The sequence below is a fragment of the Zingiber officinale genome, chromosome 7A (genome assembly GCF_018446385.1).
Source record: "Zingiber officinale cultivar Zhangliang chromosome 7A, Zo_v1.1, whole genome shotgun sequence".
NCBI lineage: Eukaryota > Viridiplantae > Streptophyta > Magnoliopsida > Zingiberales > Zingiberaceae > Zingiber > Zingiber officinale.
The window spans coordinates 141,187,917-141,211,692 of NC_055998.1; the positions used below are offsets into that span (position 1 = coordinate 141,187,917).

General features: G+C 40.3%; 2 protein-coding genes across 2 annotated transcripts; one reads left to right on the top strand and one right to left on the bottom strand.

Annotated features, from left to right (window-relative positions):
• Nucleotides 1-8,047: 8,047 nt before the first annotated feature.
• Nucleotides 8,048-14,430, top strand: LOC122002967 (heat shock 70 kDa protein 15-like). Its single transcript, XM_042558376.1, has 10 exons — nucleotides 8,048-8,215; nucleotides 8,476-9,671; nucleotides 9,899-10,126; nucleotides 10,333-10,428; nucleotides 10,497-10,691; nucleotides 13,021-13,215; nucleotides 13,295-13,441; nucleotides 13,509-13,658; nucleotides 13,748-13,878; nucleotides 14,002-14,430. The coding sequence occupies exons 2-10, from the start codon at nucleotides 8,502-8,504 to the stop codon at nucleotides 14,225-14,227; spliced, it is 2,538 nt and encodes an 845-aa protein (XP_042414310.1). The 5' UTR covers nucleotides 8,048-8,215; nucleotides 8,476-8,501; the 3' UTR covers nucleotides 14,228-14,430.
• A 1,307-nt stretch (nucleotides 14,431-15,737) lies between these two features.
• Nucleotides 15,738-17,998, bottom strand: LOC122002968. Its single transcript, XM_042558377.1, has one exon. The coding sequence runs from the start codon at nucleotides 17,931-17,933 to the stop codon at nucleotides 15,921-15,923; it is 2,013 nt and encodes a 670-aa protein (XP_042414311.1). The 5' UTR covers nucleotides 17,934-17,998; the 3' UTR covers nucleotides 15,738-15,920.
• Nucleotides 17,999-23,776: the final 5,778 nt, after the last annotated feature.

Sequence of the window (23,776 nt, forward strand, 5' to 3'; positions counted from 1 at the left end):
CAACCCCAAAATCTATCTGGCATTTTCAGCTTCTTATCATCGCTGAGGTCTTTTGTGTTATCAAACTAAAGGCGCCTCCCAAGATCTCGAAGGTGCTTTCTATGTCCCAATTTAAGGGGCCTTCCTTCGCATGGAAGGTGCATCGGGTACTATTCACTCGAGACATTACTTTGTGCAATTTGATCCTGCAAGTTCATGTTAGCCCAAAACAAATAATAACCTTCAAAACAAATTTAACACAATTAAAATAGTATTAATTAGATCATGTTCTCCAGATCTGAATCTAGTCATGATCTCAGTTTAGGTTTCTCAAATGGACCTAAACTAGACCGACACCTACTGTCCCCTCAACTGGGATACGTCCTCACTGAGACACTCTCCTTTAATGACTTACCTCCACTTACCAAATGTCAAGTTATCTTCTTGACATCCAATCTGACCCACCAGGTCTTTTTGCCGGAATCACACATTTGAACTTCTCCAATCGGGAATCAAATATCTTGACCTCCTGTTAGAATCTCACATCCGAATTTCGTCAATCAGGAATCTCACATCTTGGCTGGACTTTCTGCCTGGTGTCTGGTCTTCTTGACCAGTCAAGTTAGTCAATCTTGCGCACTCAGTAACAAGGTTAGATCAACAACACATCTAACTTTAATCTACTTTTTATTCATCAAAATTCAGGTTTTATCATTTGTATCAACTGCATTAACACCAGTTAGCTAAACCCATAATGAATCAAATAGCTAACCTATCACCAAATCTAATTAGGGAAGATCCTAATTTAATTAACTTTCATTCATCAAATCCACTGATCTAATTAAGTATAGCTAAATCTCCAAAAAGACTAAACCTAATCTGATCACGAAAATATCCATCAATTTAACCTCATTAGATCTAAATTTTTTCCTTCACATTTCATATGCTCTAATGAACTAACAATCCAAGGAACCCTTAAACAAAAATAATTCATCTAATATGGAAATGGATCTACCAACCTATTCAAAATTAACCAAATTCAATCATCCCCATCCCACAATATCACATTTTCCAATTTCTACTAGGAACAAAGATAGGATACTAAAGGTTAGGTCAAGAAATCCGTTGCTTCTTCTTGGCAAATGTTCACTGCCCTAGCAGTGGTTCAAATCAATGGTGGTCTCATTATCGACAGAAGCACATGACATCAATTTAAGGTCTATTGTGGTGGTTGAAATAGAGGATTGACGGCGACAATAGCCGGTTGTGAATCGGGAGACAGAAGGGGCGACGACGTGATGTCTCATGGCACACACGGAGAAGTGACAGTGATGGATCGTTGCAGGGAGAGGCGAAGCTGGCAGCACCGACGGCGATAGCATCAAGCGGAGGGTGGCAACGATGGGTGCAAGGGTTGCTTCGCTGATGAGATCGAGTCGCGAGAAAGGATGTGGCACAACGATCGATCACATTGAATTTCAACAATCGCTTGTCACATCGGATATTTTTTATTACAGGCATGCAACACGTGTCAACTAGACATAGGCGACATTTATAAGGGATGGAAGGTAATAAGCAGACTTATGGTAAAAATGTGTGTTTATCATGGTTAACATTAATGACAAATGACATGCCCTACTTCCAAGGTGTCAGAATGAGGTCAACTCAAGAGGATCGACGACGCATAGAATGAGCGTCCGATCGGGAAATAGAGGATGTTAGAAACGCCAACAAATAAGTGTAGCATCAACTCAAGCTCAGCGGCTGTACGAAGTATGAACATCTGATCGAAGGATAAGGAGCATAAATAACATAATTATCTAGTCAATCAGACATACAACCTCCTTCGACTAGACTTAAAAAAGGAAGTTTGTGATAAGGCGGATGATGTGGAGCCTCTGAATAAGGTTAGAGTCAAGAAGGTCTGGTGACGTGGTAGTCAAAGTTAAGGAGGGGTCAACCCTCGAAGCCAGCGCAGTCAATCGTTACGGTTGAGAGTTCGTCTGACCAAACTAATGGGTCGGTCGAATGTCGATCCACTAAATACTATTAAATAGTTAAAGATGAGTTAGCACTTGTCAGAGCTAAGACTTCTTTGTCACTCGAAGATAGCATGATTAACTAGCTCGGTCGAGTAGTCCAACATACCAAAACTACAACTCGATCAGATAGACTGGACGCCTGGTCCAATTGAGCTCTTTGTCAAACTGATAAGCCGAGTGAAGGATGAGTTCCTGACAACACTTTATAAATTTGATTGACCTACCCTTGCAAGCATTTGTCGATCAGTTTACAGTAGGAACTTAGTCGGCTTGTCAGGTAAGCATGTGGTAGGCCCCTCAATCCAACAACCTCATATTCTTTTTTGATATTTTAATTTATGTCATGGAGGATAGGATATTCTATATATAAGTTGTATTATAGCAAAGATTGCTAGTCCATTTTAGGAAATGTGTCAAAGTATCTTTATGGTTTGCCTTTTTTAAACATGCTTTGAAATTCATGCATAAATAGTAATACTATAAAAGGAGTCTTCATCTATAGATGCAGGTACGCGATGCTACTCGATTATACATGCTCATAGCCACTATTCATATTGTTGATTCTGCTATTCTTTATCTTCGATCCGATTACTAACTTGAGCGTCGTGTTGGTGATCGTATGGCTGGCAAGAAGGGAGTTGAATAGATGGCGCCCTCAAATCGATAACTTCTCCTACAACATTAGTACGCAAGTGGAAATACAACTAACTAATAAAAATAATAAGGAAATAATATCAAACGGCTAACACGTTTCCTTTAATGTGGTTCAGAGATTATGGCTCCTACTTCATAGTTATCTGTAAGGTGAGCTATCCCTATCCGTTGGTGAATTAGCCCCGACAAACTCCGGCTACTTAAACAACTCTTTGTGGGTGGAGAAACATCACCACAACACCAACCAAGAACACTTGGACACAAAGAAAATCTTGAGCACTTAGTGACTACTAATTAGATTTTAACCAAATCTAATTTCATCACCTTGGCCAGTCATCCCAAGCTTCATTTTATAGAGTTTGGGAAGAAACAGTTTTACTATTTTACTATTACCAGTCAACTGGTCTTTGCACCAGTCGACTGATGCCAACCAACTGTACTCCACAGAATCTGCGATTCTATCAACGACTTTTTACCAGTTGACTACTACAGTGCACTAGTCAACTGCTACAGTAATTGCTACAGTACCGTTAACTGCTACTGTGCCCGTTGACTGCTACAGTGACCCCTTAGGATTTTACCCTGAGTACAATCTCTCATGCACTTATACCCTTACGACTCATTTAACCCTTCCTTGCAACTTAACCTCTTGCCTTCAAGCCTTTTTCCTTTGGCTCTCATCCCTCGGATGCATTCAAGCCCGCGATTTATTCCAATGTCATCCTTCACATATGCCTCGAAGTGCGCTTCCCTCGGCTATTGTCCTTGCTGCCTCACCCACGGTCCCTCAGATGCTCCATCCTTCACTGGACCCAAAGTCATCAAGCTGAGTCATATGTGTATCCTACAAACTTGCTACAGTGCCGTTAACTGCTACTGTACCCAATGATTGCTACAGTGACCCATTGAGATTTTACCCTGAGTACAATCTCTCATGCATTCGTACCCTCACGACTCATTTAACCTTTTCTTACAGCCTTGACCTCTTGTCTTCAAGCCTTCTTCCTTTGGCTCTCGTCCCTCGGATGCATTCAAGCCAGTGGTTTATCCCAATGTCATCCTTCGTGTATGTCTCGAAGCGCGCTTCCCTCGACTTTTGTCCTTGCTGTCTTGCCCATGGTCCCTCAGATGCTCCATCCTTCACCGGACCCAAAGCCATCAAAATGAGTTATATGTGTATCCTGCAAATCTGCACACTCACATACATATATCAAATAGAAGGGTGAACCTAACTTAAACCCTTTGCCCAAATATTAAAACACATGGTCGCATCGGACCATCGAGATTGCTCCAACACGTCAGAGTGCCTGTGTTGGGGATTCCTTTCCCGGCCTGATTTCTAATGCTCTTTTTGACACGCAATATCACTTAGAGTCATTTTTTATTGAGTCGAAGTCTCCCTGTAGTCAACATTAGAGCCACCTTCCCAACCAGCCGCAATCTTCTCCGCTTTCAGACAGGATCATTCACCATGATGACTCGATAATAGAAATTCATCACAGGCTAAAGAACAATGACATCAAGGCCTTCTCCTAGAGTTCTTCTTGTAGAATTACGATTTCCTACATGGAGTAGCAAACATCAATGGGTTCACCGGGAGGAGCTTTGGTGAAACCACTTCGATGTCTAAGTTAGCCTAGAGATTTTGGTAGTAGACGACATAAGGTAAAAGAATAGAGAAAAACATAATTCGAGATACCTCATCTTTCCCTTACTTTTATAAAGAGAAAACTCTAGAGTCGTCCTCCCTTAAGGGATCATTAATGGGCTGCTAAAGGGTCATAAGAAGAAAATCCTAAAGCTTCCCCCATTAAGAGGTCATAATTCCTATGTTGATCAATTTCTAAAAAATACCACTCGGACTATTCATTGACCGGGATAAGGACCCACCACATGGGCCCTTGCTTACTTCCCGAATTAACTGGTGATCCATGGCTATCATTTGTACGACATCGTTGTAGCTAGTGATCAATAAGGCTAGCAGCTACGCCCCCGGGGCTATGGTGCAATGGCAAGGTATTCAGTTGTCTCCCAGACATCCATAGTTCTGTAGGACCCTTGGCGGCCGACTAGAGGGGGGTGAATAACCTGCACAATAATAAGCGAACCTTTCTTGATTTTTATAACTTGATTAAACTAACACTTGCATAAAAAAATTAATAAGCTAATTAAAGAAACAAGAGGCACAGTAAGAGTTACTTGGTTTGTAATCAGGGGATTGTTAATCCGAGGAAGTTGAAAGTTCACTAAAATCTCTCATGGGCGGAGAAGCCTCTTACAGCAGTTAAATCTTACAACTACAAACCTAAATTGAATTAGAATCAATTACAAGCATTATTTTTAGCTTATGGGATCAGGGCTGTATTATAGCCTTAATCGGGGCGCCTGGAAAGATTCCAAGCATATGGAGGAGAATAAAATTTTATTCCCATCGTGACGGCTTGCATCATATCGCGTTTAGCTAACTTTTCAATTCCAGGCTCCCAGAAGGGTTCCGGGCGCTTGAACTATGCATTTCTTGCTCCCCCGAGGCGAGGCACCCAAGTGATCCGGGCGCTCGGAGTCCAGGCGCCCGGAGCATAGTCGACATAGGTTGACTTTTCCTTCGGATCTTCCGTTTCGACTCCGGTCTCTTGGGTGATTTTGGCCATCTAGAATAGGGATCACCTGAACCTATCTTTCGAACTTCTCGAGCAACCTTCCACTTCGTCTTCTCATCCCTCAGAAAAGTCACGCGCTTCCCTCTTATCTACCAGTGTACTCTTCCGTAGCACCTCGTCCCTCGGATACACCAAGTCCGTCGACTCTCTCCTGTGCCGTTCTTATCGCTTGCTATGTCTTTCGCTCGATTTCTTGTGCTCCTAAATTCCTGCACACTTAGACATAATGGTTAAAACATAACATAACCTAACTTGACTTATTAATCATATCAAAACCACCATAAGGTATTTACAATCTCTCCCTTTTTGATATGAGCAACCCAAGTTAAATCAGGGTAAACCAAATAAAAATAATAGTAAGGTAATGAATTTTGTAAGTACAAAATATGTAAAAAAAATTCTACCTCCTCCTAGACTTCACTAATTTTCCCTCTTTGATCACATTAAAATGTAGTAGTCCAAAATAACTTGAAATAGAGTCTAAGGGTTAAAACATAGTAAAAAAATCAAGAAGTTTTAAGTTGATTTTTCCAATTTTAAGTAGAAATAAATTCTTTTCGGCATAATCAAGAAGTTAAAAATAGTTATTAACCTCGAAAAATCTTGAAATATTTTCTGAGAATGTATAATAGCTAGTAACTTTGCAGAAAAAAAAATTCAAAAATTAAATTTTCAAAAAATTTAATGTTAGAATTTTGCATTTGGACAAATAATTAATAGAAATTTCACCAACGATAAAAAAAATTTTAGGGAAATTTTCTTAGATAGAGAAGATAATATAGTTTCACAGAAAAATAAATTTTACAAAACAATTTATTCGAAAGCATTAGATAATTTTATAATAGTTAAACGCTTAACAGTTACTTAATTAAACATTCATTTCAGTAATTCGCTCTAGACTATGACGAAATATTATGTCTTCTTGATTATTAGAACAACAATCACTTTTAGACAAAGCCTCTTAAAAAAATTAAATATTTTTTTTTTCTGAAAACCCTAGGTATAACTTTAAAAATAATTAAAACATGCAAAAAAAGATAATTTTAATTTAAACATGATTTTGGAACCCAAACCAGATTCCTTCGTACCATATCAACTAGAAACTTTCTATGAACATACTTTTGTGATATTCTTTTAATTTGACCCTTATGATACTTGAAATATCAGTTAAGTTCTGAATTATTTTTAAAATTTGAAGGAATAAAAGTTGAGCATGCAAAATTTTCCAAATTTTGTATTTGTTGTTTTAAATTTTTATTTCCTATTTTGAGTTTTTCAAAATCCTCTAATAGTTTCTTATTTTCAATTTTATATGACGTTTTAGTCAGAATTTTTATAAATTTAATTAGTTTATCAGGCGATAATGATCGTACTTGACTTACCTTGTTGATTTCATCATCTGACACTCCCCCTGTAGAACTGCTCTCTTCAGATGTTGCTCTCCCTTCATCGATGCTCATTACAAAAGAGCTTGCTTCGTCCTCTTCTTCTTGGTGACTTGCATTAACATTAGTCCGCATAAGCCTCGTTTTCTGATTATAATGAAGTTTCGTCGTACATCGCCTTTAGGTTCTTGTGCCTTTTCTGGGTTAGTCTCTTGTTTGTGTTTGTGTCCTTGTTCTTGTCCTTCTTCTCTTCCGCAGCACCTCGTCTTTCGGACGCACCGAGCCGATCGACTCTCTCCTGTGCCATCATTCTCGCTAGATACGTCTTTTGCTCGACTTCCTATGTCTTTAAGTTCCTGCATACTTAGATACAAAGGGTTAAAATACAACATGACCTAATTTGACTTGGTTGATCATATCAAAACCATCATGAGGTACTTACAAGTTAGATTCCCAATTATGACGTATATGTAGAAATTTTTTTCCTCTAAATGGGATTTACAACTAAGGGATGTTGGACTTCTGGGCCGCTCACCGCTAGTGCTTCCTGATTTATCCTATTGATCGATAAAAAACTTCTATAGAATTAAATTGATCACCCAACTAGTTACTCAACTTAATTAATTTTTTTTTTTTAAAGGTTAGCAGCCACACCATCTTCACTGCTCCCCCCATCGACCACACCTAAAATCCGACCTAATAATTAAAAAAAAAACAAACACAATTGAACCGCACAATTCAAGTTCACGGTAATTTTTAAAGTTGAATCAGAATCGGCCCAATCCCATACGAGTTGATTCTACCCTGTTTAATTGGGTCCATCGGTAACCGACTCCGGCAGCATCTACTTGATTCTCACACCTTCTAATACCCTCTCTCTTCTAATTTTCTAAAAATATAAAATAATTAAACTAACCAATAAAAACACGTCTACGTGTTGCTGTCCTCGAGTTCGAAGTCAAAGCCGGAGTTCTCTTTGTACCCGGTACACACCACCAAAAACATCTTCCCATTGCCAATAATGGAACAGGTGACACTTGGGTAATTTGCAACGCGTTCCAATAGCATCAGCGATTCAGCCAAAGGATCCTTCTGGAAGCATTTCCGGTTCAGTCCGCCGAAAGCGAGCAGCAGGTCCGGTCCAAACTACCCCTCCCCGGCCCACCGCGCGCCACGTGTTGTCGTGCTCGGCCGACGATTGCGAAAACTTGGCCGTGTCAACTTGCCAATCCTGACCGCAGATCAAGCGTGACGTGTGTCGATCGACGGTCATAATCGGTTGCTCTTCCTGCGAGCCTGTATTGCTAAGCCTCACGGAGAGGATGGTTCTAGAAAGAGCGAGCGCCTCACCCTAGTGCGCGCTTATATGCGATCATCCCTCTCGCCTTTGCTTCTGCGCGAGGGAAATTTCATCGGCTCCGGTGACGACCAGGAAGAATATCTCGATCCAGCGAGGTTCAGCAGCCGCTTCGCGCCGTTCTGCGGTTTCCTGTTGGTACGATCCGAATTCTGCGTTTCTCCGTGCCAAATCCTTAATTCTTTACCTCTTCTCTGTTGTTTGTTCTGTTGTTTGACCAATCTCTGTAGGTCGAAACCTTAGATCACATAGGGCGTCCTGTTTGATCGGACTTGTTGTTAGATTATTATATTAGCGTCGTAGTGTAACTGTAAGATCTATTTTTCTTAACCACAAATGTGTTTTTTTTTTCGCATTTTTGAGATCCGCCTAACTGAAACTCGCTTCTTTGATCGCAGATCTCTGGGTATAGTAGATATCGAAAATGAGCGTTGTGGGATTTGATGTTGGGAACGAGAGCGGCATTGTTGCGGTGGCAAGGCAACGCGGGATCGATGTGGTTCTGAATGATGAATCAAAGCGTGAGACCCCTGCCATTGTCTGCTTCGGCGAGAAACAGCGTTTTATCGGGACTGCAGGTGCAGCATCGTCTACTATGAACCCTAAGAATTCCATCTCACAGATCAAGCGTCTTTTGGGTCGGAAGTTTTCGGACCCTGAGGTACAGAGAGATATCCAGTCCTTCCCGTTTAAGGTCACTGAAGGACTTGATGGGTTTCCGTTGATTCATGCAAACTATTTAGGTGAAGTGAGGGCGTTTACTCCGACCCAAGTTCTTGCAATGATTCTTTCTAACCTGAAGAGCATTGCAGAGAACAATCTAAATGCAGCAGTTGTTGATTGTTGCATTGGTATTCCAGTCTACTTCAATGATTTACAGAGGAGAGCGATGTTAGATGCTTCTACAATAGCTGGCTTGCGCCCTCTCCGCCTGTTCCATGAGACAACTGCAACTGCATTGGCTTATGGTATTTATAAGACAGATTTGCCAGAGAATGATCAAATCAATGTGGCTTTTGTTGATGTGGGGCATGCAAGCATGCAGGTGTGCGTGGCTGGGTACAAGAAGGGGCAACTGAAGATATTGGCTCATTCTTATGATCAGTCTCTTGGTGGGAGAGATTTCGATGAAGTTCTTTTTAAGCACTTTGCTGCTAAGTTCAAGGATGAGTACAAAATTGATGTGTATCAGAATGCCAGGGCCTGTATCAGACTCCGAGCAGCATGTGAGAAGCTAAAGAAGGTTCTCAGCGCAAACCCTGAGGCTCCACTAAACATTGAGTGTCTGATGGATGAAAAGGACGTGAGGGGTTTTATCAAAAGAGAAGAGTTTGAGCAGATAAGCATTCCCATCTTGGAGCGTGTCAAAGGACCATTGGAGAAAGCCCTTGCCGAAGCTGGGTTGAGTCAGGAGAATATTCACTCTGTTGAAGTTGTTGGATCAGGCTCTCGTGTTCCAGCTATTATCAAGATTTTGACAGATTTCTTTGGTAAAGAGCCTAGGCGAACTATGAATGCAAGTGAATGTGTTGCTCGCGGTTGTGCCCTTGAATGTGCCATTCTAAGCCCCACATTCAAAGTGCGGGAATTTCAGGTACTAAATCTATTTGCATCTTTATTTTGATTTATAAAACTACGTGCTACTATTGTACTGGCATAAAGTTTGATTAAATTAGGCCATCTAACTTGCCAGGATGGATTTAGGATGCAAATGTATATTTTATTTAGGTTAACCCATATTCTAATCATTTTTTTTTTCCGCCCAATGTTATTGCTATTATTGATTTGTGCATACAAACTTTGTAAAATTGATTTATACAGGTTCATGATAGCTTCCCTTTCTCAATAGCCTTAACATGGAAAGGATCCGCTACTGACACACAGAATGGTGGAATAGAAAACCAGCAGTCTACAGTTGTTTTTCCAAAAGGGAACCCAATCCCCAGTGTCAAAGCTCTTACATTCTTTCGGTGTGGTACATTTTCTGTTGATGTTGTATATGCAGATGCAGGTGATGCACAAGTTCCTGCAAAGATTAGCACTTACACGGTAATCATTTTCTTGACATGATATTACAAACATGCAGTGACTTTTTTTGTGAAATAAAGTTATTATTTTAAGAGTTTAAGTTCCAAAATTTCTTCGGAGATAATTTTATTTGTTTCAATCTTGTAAACATGAGGCAGGGCTAGCTTGATATTGCCAAAAGTGTTTAAATCTTTGCCGCTTTTAACAATTCTAAACCTTCTTTGCAGATTGGACAGTTCCAGTCGAGCACTGGAGAGCGGGCTAAGGTGAAAGTGAAAGTACGCTTAAATCTGCATGGAATTGTTTCAGTTGACTCAGCCACCGTAAGTACATTAATTTCAATTTTATTGTAACAACCTCATTGTTACCATAATTAAACTTGGTTCTACAGTTGGAGGAAGTTGAAATCCCAGTCTTGGCTGAAGAACCGTCTAAGGAATCTGCAAAAATGGATACAGATGGAGTAACTGATTCCTCAAAAACTGAAACTGATGTAAACATGGAAGATGCAAAGACTTCCGGTGGGATTGACAATGGAGAGCCAGAGTCCAAGGAGAAGCCCATAGAGATGGAAACTGACAAAAAGGTTTGTAAATTCTTAATTTCTCAGCTGCATGCATGTTGTCTCTCTTTTAACATGTTGTTTTCTTATTATAGCAATTTGTTTGGCACTTCAGCAGTTTAGGTTATAAACCTTTAGTAGCCTGGCCCATGATGTTTGGTAGTGGAGACACTTAATATACCCTTCGTAGATTAACCAAGGAAAATTTAGGAGACTTGTTTAAGCTGGCTCTCCTGTGGTTTTTTCTGGTTGCCGCTATTAACATTTATTCAATATGTTATATCCTAACCCTTGCAAAACAAAAGATGGGTTTACTAAAAAACATGATCATCATATTATATAGGCATTCTGTTTATATGCATGTTGTTGTGGAAACACACATCAATCTAGCATTAGTCACAGACTGTATGATCTTCCATGTTTCTATCCGTTATTTACATGTGCACACACATCAATCTATACTATTCTCACTAATCTTTAAGCGCATTATCTTTTGGTATTAAACCATTAAATATTCACTTTATCATTCAGTCTGGATTTCCAATAGTGTACTCCTGAAGCTATGAAGCTTGGTGCAACTAGTAGGTTCTTTGCTTAGTTGCATTATTGAAGGTTAATGTATGTGAATTCAATCGGCATATGCAGATGTATGCTATTTGGTAAAACATTGCAAATGCATATTCATATGCAGATATGTAGTTCTGAGAAAGATCGCATGCACAAGAAGTTGGATGGAATTCCTTGGGCATATTTGCTGTCAAGTTTATGAGAATTTTAAAAAATAAATTGAAATGAATATTATTTCTTGCCAATTCCTTTGAGGTGTGGCACAAGCCTAAATCATTCCTAATTGTTGTTCTACTTCTCTATTAAGGTGTTATCTCTATTGGAGAGTTTAACACTTTCGAGTGTGGGTCATGGATTGGGTGTCAGTCACAAAGTTAGGCTAAGTCAGGTTATTTGAGGATGAAAATGGACAACCTACAAGGGTACAGTCATGAAAGGGCCTGATGAGGTTATAATTTGATAATTAAGTTAAAGTGAGTGCACCAGATTTGTGAGTCAAAGCTCTTAACGTGGCAATTTGGTGTTTTGCTGAGTGTTGCAATTTATAGGGCTGCAATGCATCGCTTGAGTGTTTTGCTGATTTGATGTTTGTGGTCATATTTGTAATCCCTTTGTAGCAAAAGGTGATTACGTTCACCCCAGATGCCCATCAAAGTCCGTCCTGAGGTTATGTCAAGGGAGGTAAATTATGGAGTCGATTTATTGCCGATCGCCAAGTGGCTAGAGAGTGGGAGAGTTTTTTTTCCCGCATGTGTCCATTAGGAATTAACCCTTTGCCCTATTGTAGCAAAGCTGCCACCTACATTTGTAACCCCCATTATATGGTCCAAGAGAGCATTTAATGTTGTTCCCTCGGATGGTTCTAGTGGCTAGCGCATGAGGTGTTGCCACCATGAGGTCTGGGGTTCGAATCTCGGCAAAGCCGAGATAAATACCTCCTTTATGTGTTAATCACTATTCCAAAGGCTAGTAGTTGTTTGTGATTTTTCTCCTCCTTGTTGGCCTGGGACGGGTTGGCGAGAGCGTTGGGGGTGAGCGTATTTGCCTTTTGCCACCAAGAGGGCATTTAATGTTTGTTTGGCCATTGCATCTAATGCCAGATAGGCTGACGCCTTGGCCTGGACAAGAATAATCCTGTTGCTACATGGTGGCTTTGGATTGGCTGGACATGATTCATGGTGATTTTGTTGATAACGTACCTATTGTTGTGACCTTGTACCAAATCTAGTAAGAAATCTCATAATGAAGTTGAGTGGCCTGTTGGTAGGAATCTGAGTTGGATGAGTAGGTTGCCTGATTGGTCTGAATTGGAATTTACTAGCTGGTTCGAGTTCAGAACGGTCTGAGATTGAGTTGGAGTTATGACCCCATCAAGTCCAAAATGGGAATAGGATGAAACTGTGTGTCTCCATCAAGTCCAAAATGGTAATAATATGAAACTATATTCTCAGTTTTTCATAATAATGTTGGCGAAAATTGATATGTTCAGAAAATCAGTACAGGCAGTGCTATATTTAGTTTTTTCTTATAAAAAGACTATTTTGTCGATATTCATTTTCTTTGGGCATGCTGTACCTTTGTTGTTGACTGGTTAGATCAATCACAAGGTAAATGATATTCAGGTTTAGTATTGAAATCCTATGCTTTATTCCTTTTTATGTCTATTAACCATGTCTTCTTCTATTTCGGTGCCTATTTCTGCTTAGAAGTGATACTGCTAAGCTTTACTTTTTTGATTGATCTAAGTTCGGTGTTTAATTATATTGGTAATGTTTATATATCCCAGGTTGAAGCTACCAAAAAGAAAGTTAAGAAAACCAATATTCCTGTTGCTGAGACAGTCTACGGTGGGCTGTCAGCTGATGAATTGCAGAAGGCGGCCGAAAAGGAGTTTGAAATGGCACTTCAGGATAGAGTAATGGAGGAAACAAAAGACAAGAAAAATGCCGTTGAGGCATATGTGTATGACATGCGGAACAAGGTAATATATCTTTCTTACTATGATTGTTGGATATACCCCCAGTCCTTTCGTTAAGATTCTAACAGCTATCCATGTTCAGCTTTATGATAAGTATGAGGCATTTGTAACATCACCAGAGAAAGATGAGCTTGTTGCAAAGCTTCAGGAAGTTGAGGATTGGCTCTATGAAGATGGTGAAGATGAAACTAAAGGTGTATATGTTGCTAAACTCGAGGAACTTCAAAAGGTAAAACATTTGCGTTTGACCTTGTAGATCGAGTGTAAACAATCTGATGGCATTTTTTGCAATGCAGCAAGGTAATCCGATAGAGGAGCGGTACAGGGAGTGGACAGACAGAGGTCCAGCAGTTGATCAACTTGCTTATTGCATCAATAGTTTCAGAGCAGCAGCTTTGTCGAACGATCCCAAGTTTGACCACATTGATCTAGCAGAGAAGCAGAAGGTAACCTTTTTCTCACTGCTACACTTCCTACTTCCGATGTTCAATTTGAAAAAGGAGTTGATAAAGTAATGCTGATGCATGTTCTGCAGGTGGTTAGTGAGTGTGGCGAAGCAGAAGCATGGCTGCGGGAGAAACAGCAGCAGCAGAATGCCTTGCCCAAACATGCCAATCCTATTCTTCTCTCCGCCGATATCAAAAGAAAGGCAGAGTCTTTGGACAGGTAAAATCTGACTATTTAAATAGGAATTAGATCCGGTTTTGGGATGTTAACTCAGCTACTCCAATACAGTCTCACTATCGTGCAACAATTTTTTAATTTGTTGGATTTACAAATGATTGACAGGTTTTGCAAGCCGATAATGACAAAGCCACGGCCTGCTCCACCAAAACCTCAGACCCCTCCGACTCCAACACAGGGCGAGCAATCTCAAACCTCTGAGCCACACAACGAAGGAGAGGATGAGGATGCATCGGCGGAGCCCATGTCTGATGACGGTAGTCAAGAACCCCTGGCAGCGGCTGCTGAGCCAATGGACACTGACAAGGCAGAGAATGCCCCGCCAGCCTAGAAACATCGAACTTATGAGTCTTAATAGCGGAGATGATGTGTTGATGTTTCTGGAGATTTATAGTATTTGTATCTCTCCTAGAACTTAGCAGTGTAATCATAAATTAGTTCCATGTGATCTGAACTCCCAGGTACGATAGTTCATGAGGTTTTAGTCATCATGCTCTACAATCAAATTTATAGAATTTGTTTTACATTTTTTTAGCATCTCTTGTTCATGTTTTCTCCAAATTATATTCATACTTCTGAAATCAACATTCTGTCTTTCGTGCAACTTTCTCACAAGGAAAACACTTGGCATCCAAATAAAAGTTTTTTCGACACTTTATATTTTACTGTAACTTTCTTACAATGAGACATCTGAGATCCGATTGAGGTTTATTCTACTTTCTTATAGTGCAACTTTCTTAAATCGAAAGTTGTCTTTAACTGGTATGAACTATTTTGACATGGAGAAAGATAATGAAGCATACGAAGAAAATATTATTTGTGTTGATCATGATTTTAAATCTGGTATCACGCCTGTTAACAGATGTTAGAAAAAGTAATTTTACTGAAAATTTGTACAAGATATTTAAACTACTGCTTCAGTCTAATAATAATTAGAATTTACTTCGTCTTCTCTTAAGTTGCTTCAAAATCATTTGGTCTGCCGTTTTTGCCACATTTAGGTGGCATTTGTTTCTTTATTAAGAATCGAAAATGAGAATGGAAATTATAGTATTATGGAATGAGTATAGTATGATGAAAGTGGATGAGAAAAGAGAAAATAATAAGAAAGTAAAATTGAATAAATATATTAAAAATATTCCCGTCTAAAATTTAATTCTTATTTTCATTCTCATTTCTATCAAAATTGAATAAAACTGAATGAAGGAGACAAATTTCATCAATACTAATTTTAGACTTCATTCTAAAATTTTAACTTCATTTCTATCAATTAAATACAATATTTAGGAATAAATCTATTCACTCATTCCTAATTTCCTAAACTAAATGCCATCTTAATGTCATTTGTTCAAATTACTTCTCCGTTGACAATCCTTTGAATAACATTCATATGACACACAAACCTACAACACTTTCCAACAATTTAATAACTTCTCTATTATTGGATAAGAAAATAAAAGTCATAAAAGACAAGAATATTAAAATAAATAAATAAGAAATAAAAAAATTATATAAAAAAAATAACGATTACATCTATTAAGCAAAATTAATTATGTTTAAGATAGTTCAAATATGTACTAAAAAATTATGATAATATGTATATTACACCAGGAAAACAATAAAATAAAATAAAATTTATTTAAATATAAATAATAATATAATAGAAAATAGTCATTGCAAGATCTATATAATCGATCCCATCTGGAAAAAAAAAAACTCAGTTGTTATTGTTCAACATATGCTACACGAGTCTTTTCCTAAATATCCTTGAGATTCTGAAGAGAAGCATAGTTTGCATTTATGTGTTTATCCTACACAAATTCAGCAGAGACTTTTGCATGTTCAGATCCCAATTATGCAAATTGATTCATGCACAGCAGTCGCAAACAAAAAAAGGGTGCTCAAAAAGAGATTCATAACAGATACAACATAGCGAGCAAGCAAGAGATTGGCTTCAGAAACAACCTCAGAGAATAAATATGCAATGAAGATGTTATAGTTATTGCAAAACTCAAAGGCCATTGTCAAAATTGTTTTCTCTTGCTCCTAAACACCTTGTCCTTCTTCGCATAAACATAAGAGAAACCGAGAAGGAACACACCAAACAGAGAGAGTGATACCCATGGGAATGGTGGATCCTTGAAACACACAAGGGAAGCCTCCAGCTTTTGTGATGCCTCATAAACTAGTGTGTGTATAGCGTATAGATCGTGATCGGAAGACCGCACGAAGTACATGGCTTTCTCGAAATCAAACTGGGAGATAGCAGAAACAACCTTTTCCAACTTGTACTTGAGCAAATTCCACCTCTGAACAAACGCTACATGCTTATTATCCTTGAGAAGCTTCCTATCTCCACCATGTGCAGCCATGGATTGCAATACATCGATGGCACTTGTGATCGTGTAATTCAATGCGGTGAGAAGAACATTTCTCCGCGCTGCGTCTCTCTGAGCAAACGACAGCGATAGAGAGTCCGAAAAGGGCCCAAATGGAGTTTGGCCAACACTCCAAGTGTAGTCGACCATGGTGGTGTTGTGCTGTGAGCTCCATGACTGGTGGGTAGGCGAAACTCCCCACATACTCTGAAGCACAGAACCGATGACCGAACGGTCTAGGTTACGCGTCTGGGTAATCACATGCCGGCCGTTGCAGCTGTAGTCGCTCACTGTTTGTGAGCTCTTGGTCCTCACAGCAATGACCATGTTTCTAAATGCAACCGACTGGTGGTACCGATCGAGCAAAAGGAGCTTATCGTAATCCAAATCGAAAACATATACTGGAAGGACCTTGCCATAATCTTCCTCTGGGATTTGCACAGCACGGTGCAGTTCTTCCACTGAGTCTGAAAGTATCTGATGCAGGCGTTTTGAGTCCAGATACTCGCTCACAATGAGGGTGTAATTTTCAAACAGGAAGCGCGAAGTGTATGAACTCATTGATCGGCTGATTGCAAAAGAGCAAATTGGGCAATCTGAGAATCTTACACTGTATGATTTGAACTCCAAAGATTGTTCCTTGTATGCGAGTTCACTTTCTTTCAGCGTCTGTTGAATGAGGCTCCAGTCGAGGCCATCCTTGACTGGATCAGCTCCATGAACATGGATGAATTGGATCAGGAGGGAATTCTCGTAGAAGACTGGAATTCTCAGAGAAGGAACTAGCAGAGCTTTGTATGCGCTGAGGACCAGAGAGGAGAGATCTGAAAGGAGATTCCTTTCGGACTTCGGCCGTCCATGGCCGGAGGCCAGAGGATGGAATTCACTTCGGGAAATCACGCCTTCGCCAGATATAGCCGGGCCGTAGTCTACTGGTCCTGCAGCGAGGTCGATCCACACATACCTTTCTTTCCCAGTCCACAGAGTTCCCAAGCACTTGGTGAAGGCGATAGAGGAATCCCTGGAATCGACGGAATAGGCATAGGGTTTGGATTGAGTGCCGAGATTGAGCAAATAGATGTAGAACCCTGGCGCAGAATTCGAATTCTCTTTCTGAAAATCCTGCTCTATGATCTGGTCGACCGTGGAGTAGGGAACGGAGAGAAAGGCCGATCGATACAGCGGCAAAGTGGAGGATTCGATCTGAGACCGGATCGCGTCCGATATCTTCGATCCGAGAGTCGACTGAGAGGGATCCAGGTGAAGGGTGTGCCCGACGGCGAGATGGTGCGGGGAGGCACCGATAACGTTGTACCGATCGGAGGCGACGGCCGCCGCGGCGAAGGACCGGAGGAGATCGGGCGCGGCGGAGGAGAAGCTGCCCACGAGCTTCACGTAGACAGGGACGGGGATCCGGTAAGAAAGGAGATCCGAAACGAGGGCAGCATGGTCGGAGGGCGGAAGAGTGGCGGCGATCGAGCGTTTGAGGGAGGCGGGAAGGGCGGCGAATGAGTCGGCGGAGGCGGAGGGGTCGCGGCGGTACTCGCTGGCCAGAAAGGTGTCGAGGCCAAGGGCGGTGGCCGCCGCCCCCGCCACGGGCGCGGCGGTGATGGAGGCGAGGACGAGGAAGAGGGAGATGGAAACCTGGGCTTCGTACATCGCCGGCGGCGAAAGGGAAGATGGACCCCAAGTCCACAAATCGTGAGAGAAATAAGGGTTCGCGGAATCGGTGTGACTCGGGCGAGTTGGGGTGAGTCGTGGTTTCCGACTCGTTCAAGTCAGGCCAGGATCGGTGTGACTAGGGCGAGTCAGACCATGAAATTTATTGTTTGTGCTGAGTTAAGCAGTTGTTATTACAATATCATAAATTTATTATTTTTTAAAAATTTATTTATTTATAAATTTAATAAAATTTCCTTTTGGTAATTTTATTTAGGAATAAATCATAATTTATATTCATAAATATTACTGTTCAACTATATCCATTTAATTAATTATATATATATTTGAACGTCTCACCTCACCAACTCTCCATAAAATCCATAAAATGACACAAATATTCTTGGTATATTATTCATTTCTAACCCACGCATTAAATCCTGACATAATTTATCATCTACAGCTGTATTTGATGAAGGGTAATTAGCTTTCTAATATAATAAAAATTATATTATAATAATAATTATTTTATTTGGTACAATTTTAAACAAATGTAATATAATATAATGTAAATTATATATAAAAAAATTGTAATCTAGATTACAAAACTAATATTATGTAATTACATTACAATCTTAAGATTTAATATGTCAATTATATATCTAGTTCATTTCTTACACCAGCCGTCGTTGGTCAGCGTCGTCGCCCACTGTCATCGATCGCCTGCCATCGGTTGGCGCCGTCGCCCACTACCACCGACCGTTTGCCACCGGCGAAGGCGCCATGACCACAGTCGGTCGTGGCCGCCAACCGCCACCGACAAAGGTTATAGGATATGTTATCATTTTATAATAATACTAATTATATTACTTATAAAAAATAATGAACACTAAATAAAAGAATATAATTACCATTGTAATCAAAGATTATATACATAGTATACAATTCTTTCACCAAACATAGTAAAATAATATTAATTACATTATATTACGCCTAACAGTCTATATTATAGCAGTTACAGTTTCATAGCAATTATAATTAACTATTGTAACTATGAAATTATAGCTGCTACAACAACAATAATTGTAACAGATATAATTTCATAACTACTACAATTATTATATACAAAATTATGTTATAGTAGTTACGATTTCATAGCTACAGTTATAACCGCTATAATTTAATAATTGCTACAACAATTAGTTAGTTAAATCAGCTTGTATGAGCTATGAAATCATAGCTGTTGTAATGCATTCAACCGACTCAAGATTTAAGCAGGAGATAACAATATTCGATAGTACTAGAAGACAGTTGGGGTTCACTATGTGAAAATGGGAAATAGATTTCACCACTGTTTACTTCGACAATTAATAATTACGAAGTAATATATGATAATCAACTTCGATAATAAATTTGATATAGTAAATATAATTTTAGACTTCGTAGGTTCAAAAATATGGGTCTCATTTCTGATTTTATCTGATATTTTATGTCATAATATATAATCGATGAAGTAATAAGTTATAAAATAAAATTTATATATTTAAGTGCTGAAGTAATAAGTGAATGGATTAAAATTTGTGCTATGGCTTGAACCAATTTACTATGTTTTTCCACTAACCCTTTAAGGAGGTTAAAGACGCCTTCAACGACTTATAATTGCCCTCTTCTAGTAGTGCATCAAACACAAAATTCTAAGCAACTTCTGCTTCTGTGCGCTGCTCCGATAAAGCCTCTACGACGCCCAAAAACTCTAACGACGACTCTGTTAAAGATTTCATCCTACAAAGTCATTAGTATTCTTTACTTTTCAAATTGCTTGTAATCATTTAAGACTGTACTTGTACTCTTTATGATTGATTAGCGACTGCCCATCGAAAGCACATTCACGTGCGGGCTTTGGAGTAGGAGTCACCATAGGCTCCGAACCAAGTAAATCTTGGTGTTTGCGATTGTTTGTTGTCTCTTTATTTCCACTGCCTGCTCTTCAATTTTGTTTTAAAGGGAACGTAAAAGTCACAAGTGCTATTCACCCCCTTCTAACATGTCTTGATCCTAGAATTGATATCAAAGTCAGGCCGCTATGAATTGGTGAAACCACCAATCGAGCAGGGAGTATATTGTTTTTGCTTAAAACCCAAGTTTTGGGACATTTGTCATTTTTTTTAATTGTGTGCAAGATTTCTCTAAATGACCCACCAAGAAGGCTACAACACTGCTCGACCACCACTATTCTCCGGTGAAGATTTCGGCTACTGGAATGGTGGAATAAAGTACTATTTGAAGACCGAGGTAGAAATGTGAATCATCATCCAAACGGGCCTCTCCCTACTAGTCGACACCACCAGAGCACTTGTATCTTACGAAAACTGGGATACACACTTGATGAAAATGATCGAGACTGATGCCAAGGTGACTCAAGCCCTCTAATGCGGACTAACCAAAGGAGAACTTAACTGAGTCGGCTCATTTACAAGCGCCAAAGACTTATGGGGGAAACTAATTGAACTGCATGAAGGTGTTGTTACGGTTAGCACTAACGGTCTAACTCAGGTTTTGATGAATGACAAAGTAGGTTAAGTTAGTCTCGTGGTGATCTAACACTTTGACGAAGTGTACTGTTGGGAGATTGTTGGTGCAATATTCCCCAGGTCAAGGTTGACCTAGTTTGACTGAGCTTGAATTGGGTCAAGCTCGAGTCTTAATGTTTATGTTTTGATGGTTTTGACAATACATGTTTGACAATACATGTAGACAATACATGGAGATTGCAGGTGCAATTGTTCATGTGTGGAGATTGTGATGGAGAGTCAAGTAGGTCAAGGTTGACCGGATACTTGGCTGGAAAATCCTGGTGAGTGAAGCCAGGTGAAAGACCTAGTGAGTGAAGCTAGGCAGTGAGGAAATCCTAGTGAGTAAAGCTAGGTGAAAGTCCTGGTGAGTGAAGCCAGGTAGAGGAAAATCCTGGTGAGTGAAGCTAGGTGAAAGACCTGGTGAGTGAAGCCAGGCAGAAGAGAAGTCTTAGTGAGTGAAGCTAGGCAGAAGGGAAGTTCTGGTGAGTGAGCTAGGCACAGGGAAATCCAGATGGGTCAAGGTTGACCAGACATCTGGTGAAAGTCCAAGTAGGTCAAAGGGATTGACCGGATACTTAACACGAGGAAGAAAAGTCTAAGTAGGTCAAAGGAATTGACCTGAAACTTGGCAAAAGGAGAAAAGTCCAAGTGGGTCAAAGAGATTGACCAGACACTTGGTGAGAGAGTCCTAGCTGGTCAAGGGTGACCGGATGCTAGGTTTTATGTTCCAATAAGTCATGGTTGACTGGATGTTGGTTTAGGGGGCTTTAGACTTGGTTTTGGGCAAAAATCAAGATCTGGATCGATCAGCCGATCGATTGGATCATGCCCAATCGATCGGTCGATCGATCGGGTAGTCCTCGCGACAGGCATTATCCCAATCGATCAGTGGATCGATTGGGGAGAAGTGTCGCGCGAACATAGCCCCTTTGGATCGATTGGGCGATAGATCCAGAGCTCCAAATCGATCAGTCGATCGATTGGGAGGCGCAATTTCGCGCAATAAGCCCTGGATCAATCGACCGATTGATCTAGGCTATTCCAGAGAGCACAGAGGCGCTCTGGATCGATCGGTCGATCGATCCAAAGCCTCCCCGATCGATTGGGAGTGTTCCAATCGATCGGGATCCGACCGTTGGCGTCGTATTTAGCTGCAGACGTTCGATTCCTTCGGTAGAACGTCACGCATACAGCTTCGATCTTCACAGGCGACTCCACAACTTCTCCACAGAGCTCTTCACGCCAGATCTTAAAGATTCTTGGAAGTTTTGTCCAAGTCAAGAGGCGAAGAAGAGAAGTTAGGGTTAGGGCTTTTATTGCACTTCTTGTGAGCTTTTGCTTGTTCTTTACTGCCATTTTCTTTCTTCTTGTATTGAGAGTCTTGTAGGGCTTCTCCGCCTTCGGTAGTTACTGTAAAGGAGTGTTTTATTAGTGGAGGGTGCGTGCGTGTATGGATCCTTGTATTAGTCACCTCTTGTGAGGTGGATACCAAGTAAATCCTTAAGTGTTACAGTTGTATGTTTTTGTTTCTTGTGTTTCCGCTGCACACCATCAAAGAAACAAGCAACGAAGAACACGAAGCGCGCGACGAGCTATTCACCCCCCCTCTAGCTACATTTCAGACCCAACAGTGTACAAGAGAAGCACAGCTAGGTCGACGAAACGACTAGATAGCTGACACGAAGTCCAGCTAGGTCGACGGGGTGACCTGATAGTTGGCATGAAACCCAGATAGGTCAACGGACTGACCTGATAGCTGGCACAAAGTCCAGATTGGTGGACGGGCTGACCGGATGTCTGACACAAAGTCCAGCTAGGTTGACGGGTTGACCTGATAGCTGGCATGATGTCCAGACGAGTTGGCGGGCTGATCGGACGTCTGGCAGATAAGTTAAGGTAAGTCACTGGAGGAGAGTGACTTGGTGAGGACACGTTTCCCGTTTGAGGGAACAGTGAGCGTCGATCCAACTTAGAACCATTTTGGAAATATCATAACTAGATTCTGGTCTCGGTGAGACTGAATCTAATTACTACTCTTTTATTATATTTGTGCTAACTTTTATTTTGCAAGGTAGTATAACTTTTATTTTACCGCGGACTAACATTTTCTTGCAGGAAAAGGACTTTCTGGAAGATGGTGGTCTGGGCACCCAGAGTTGGTCCAAGCGTCCGGAATCGGTCTGCGCGCCCGGAAAGCAAAACTCTATCCTGTCGCAACGAGGAGCGCGCTAATTGGTCGGACCTACGTCACAGTCCGGGCGCCTGGAAGGGATCTCGGCTCCCGGAACACTTCTATAAAAGAAGGCCTCCACCAGAGCTAAGTACAACAACGTCTTCCAATGACTGCTCTACTGCGTTGTGCTCTTGCGATGTTGCGAAGCTTCTCCGACAACCTGCTGCTAAAAGGTTTCTTTCTTTTATTATTGTCGGCATTTCTCCTTTAAAGTTCTTGTACTTACATTTGTACCCTTTTTAGGAACTGCTAGTGAATTGCCCAACGAAAACACTCAACGAGTGCGGGCCTTGGAGTAGGAATCGACGAAGGCTCCGAACCAAGTAAAACCAGTTTCGTTTTAGCATTGTATTTTGCTTTTATTTTTCCGCTGCTTACTCTAATTCGATAACGAATTTTCGATCGTTATTCACCCCCCTCTAGCGAGCTCTACTATCTAACAAGGATTTTTGAAAAATTCACTTTCATTTTTTCACCGTTGACTAGTGTTGACAAAATATTGCATTTAACAAAATTTGTAATAATAACTTTTTATTAATATTTTATTATTTTAAAAAAATTCACGCATATTTCTTTATCTCCCACATTGCTTATCCCAAGACAAAGTCTTGGAAATTGTTTCTTGTCTATTTTTTTACAAATATACCAATGTCTATTCAAGAAGGACGGAATATCCACGAACTACCACCATACGATCAAGAAGATTTCAACTACTGGAGGTGAGGAATAGAATGGTTCTTAGGAAGTCTAAATTTTGATAATTTGTTGATATTGAGAAAACGGACTCAGAACTGAACAAAAATGTAAGTAAACTTATTTGTAATATTTTACCTAATAATGTTTTATGTAGACTAGAAAATTACAAGAATGCACATGAGCTTTGAACCTAGTTGATCAAGCTACACGAGAAGTAGTTAGAGCTAGAGGATCAAGTCAAAATCAAATCTGGACTTGAGTCAAATCCAATCGAAAAGCCTACTGAATTAGGGGATGCGGTTAAGGTTAGTATAATTTACCAAAATACCCCTATATAATTT

Bases quoted from the DNA above. Each gene is read 5' to 3' on its own strand.
- LOC122002967 (XM_042558376.1), top strand. From the start codon at position 8,502: ATGAGCGTTGTGGGATTTGATGTTGGGAACGAGAGCGGCATTGTTGCG. The intron at 9,672-9,898 runs GTACTAAATCTA...TGATTTATACAG, and splicing joins TCAAAGTGCGGGAATTTCAG to GTTCATGATAGCTTCCCTTT. The intron at 13,659-13,747 runs GTAACCTTTTTC...CATGTTCTGCAG, and splicing joins ATCTAGCAGAGAAGCAGAAG to GTGGTTAGTGAGTGTGGCGA.
- LOC122002968 (XM_042558377.1), bottom strand. From the start codon at position 17,933: ATGTACGAAGCCCAGGTTTCCATCTCCCTCTTCCTCGTCCTCGCCTCC.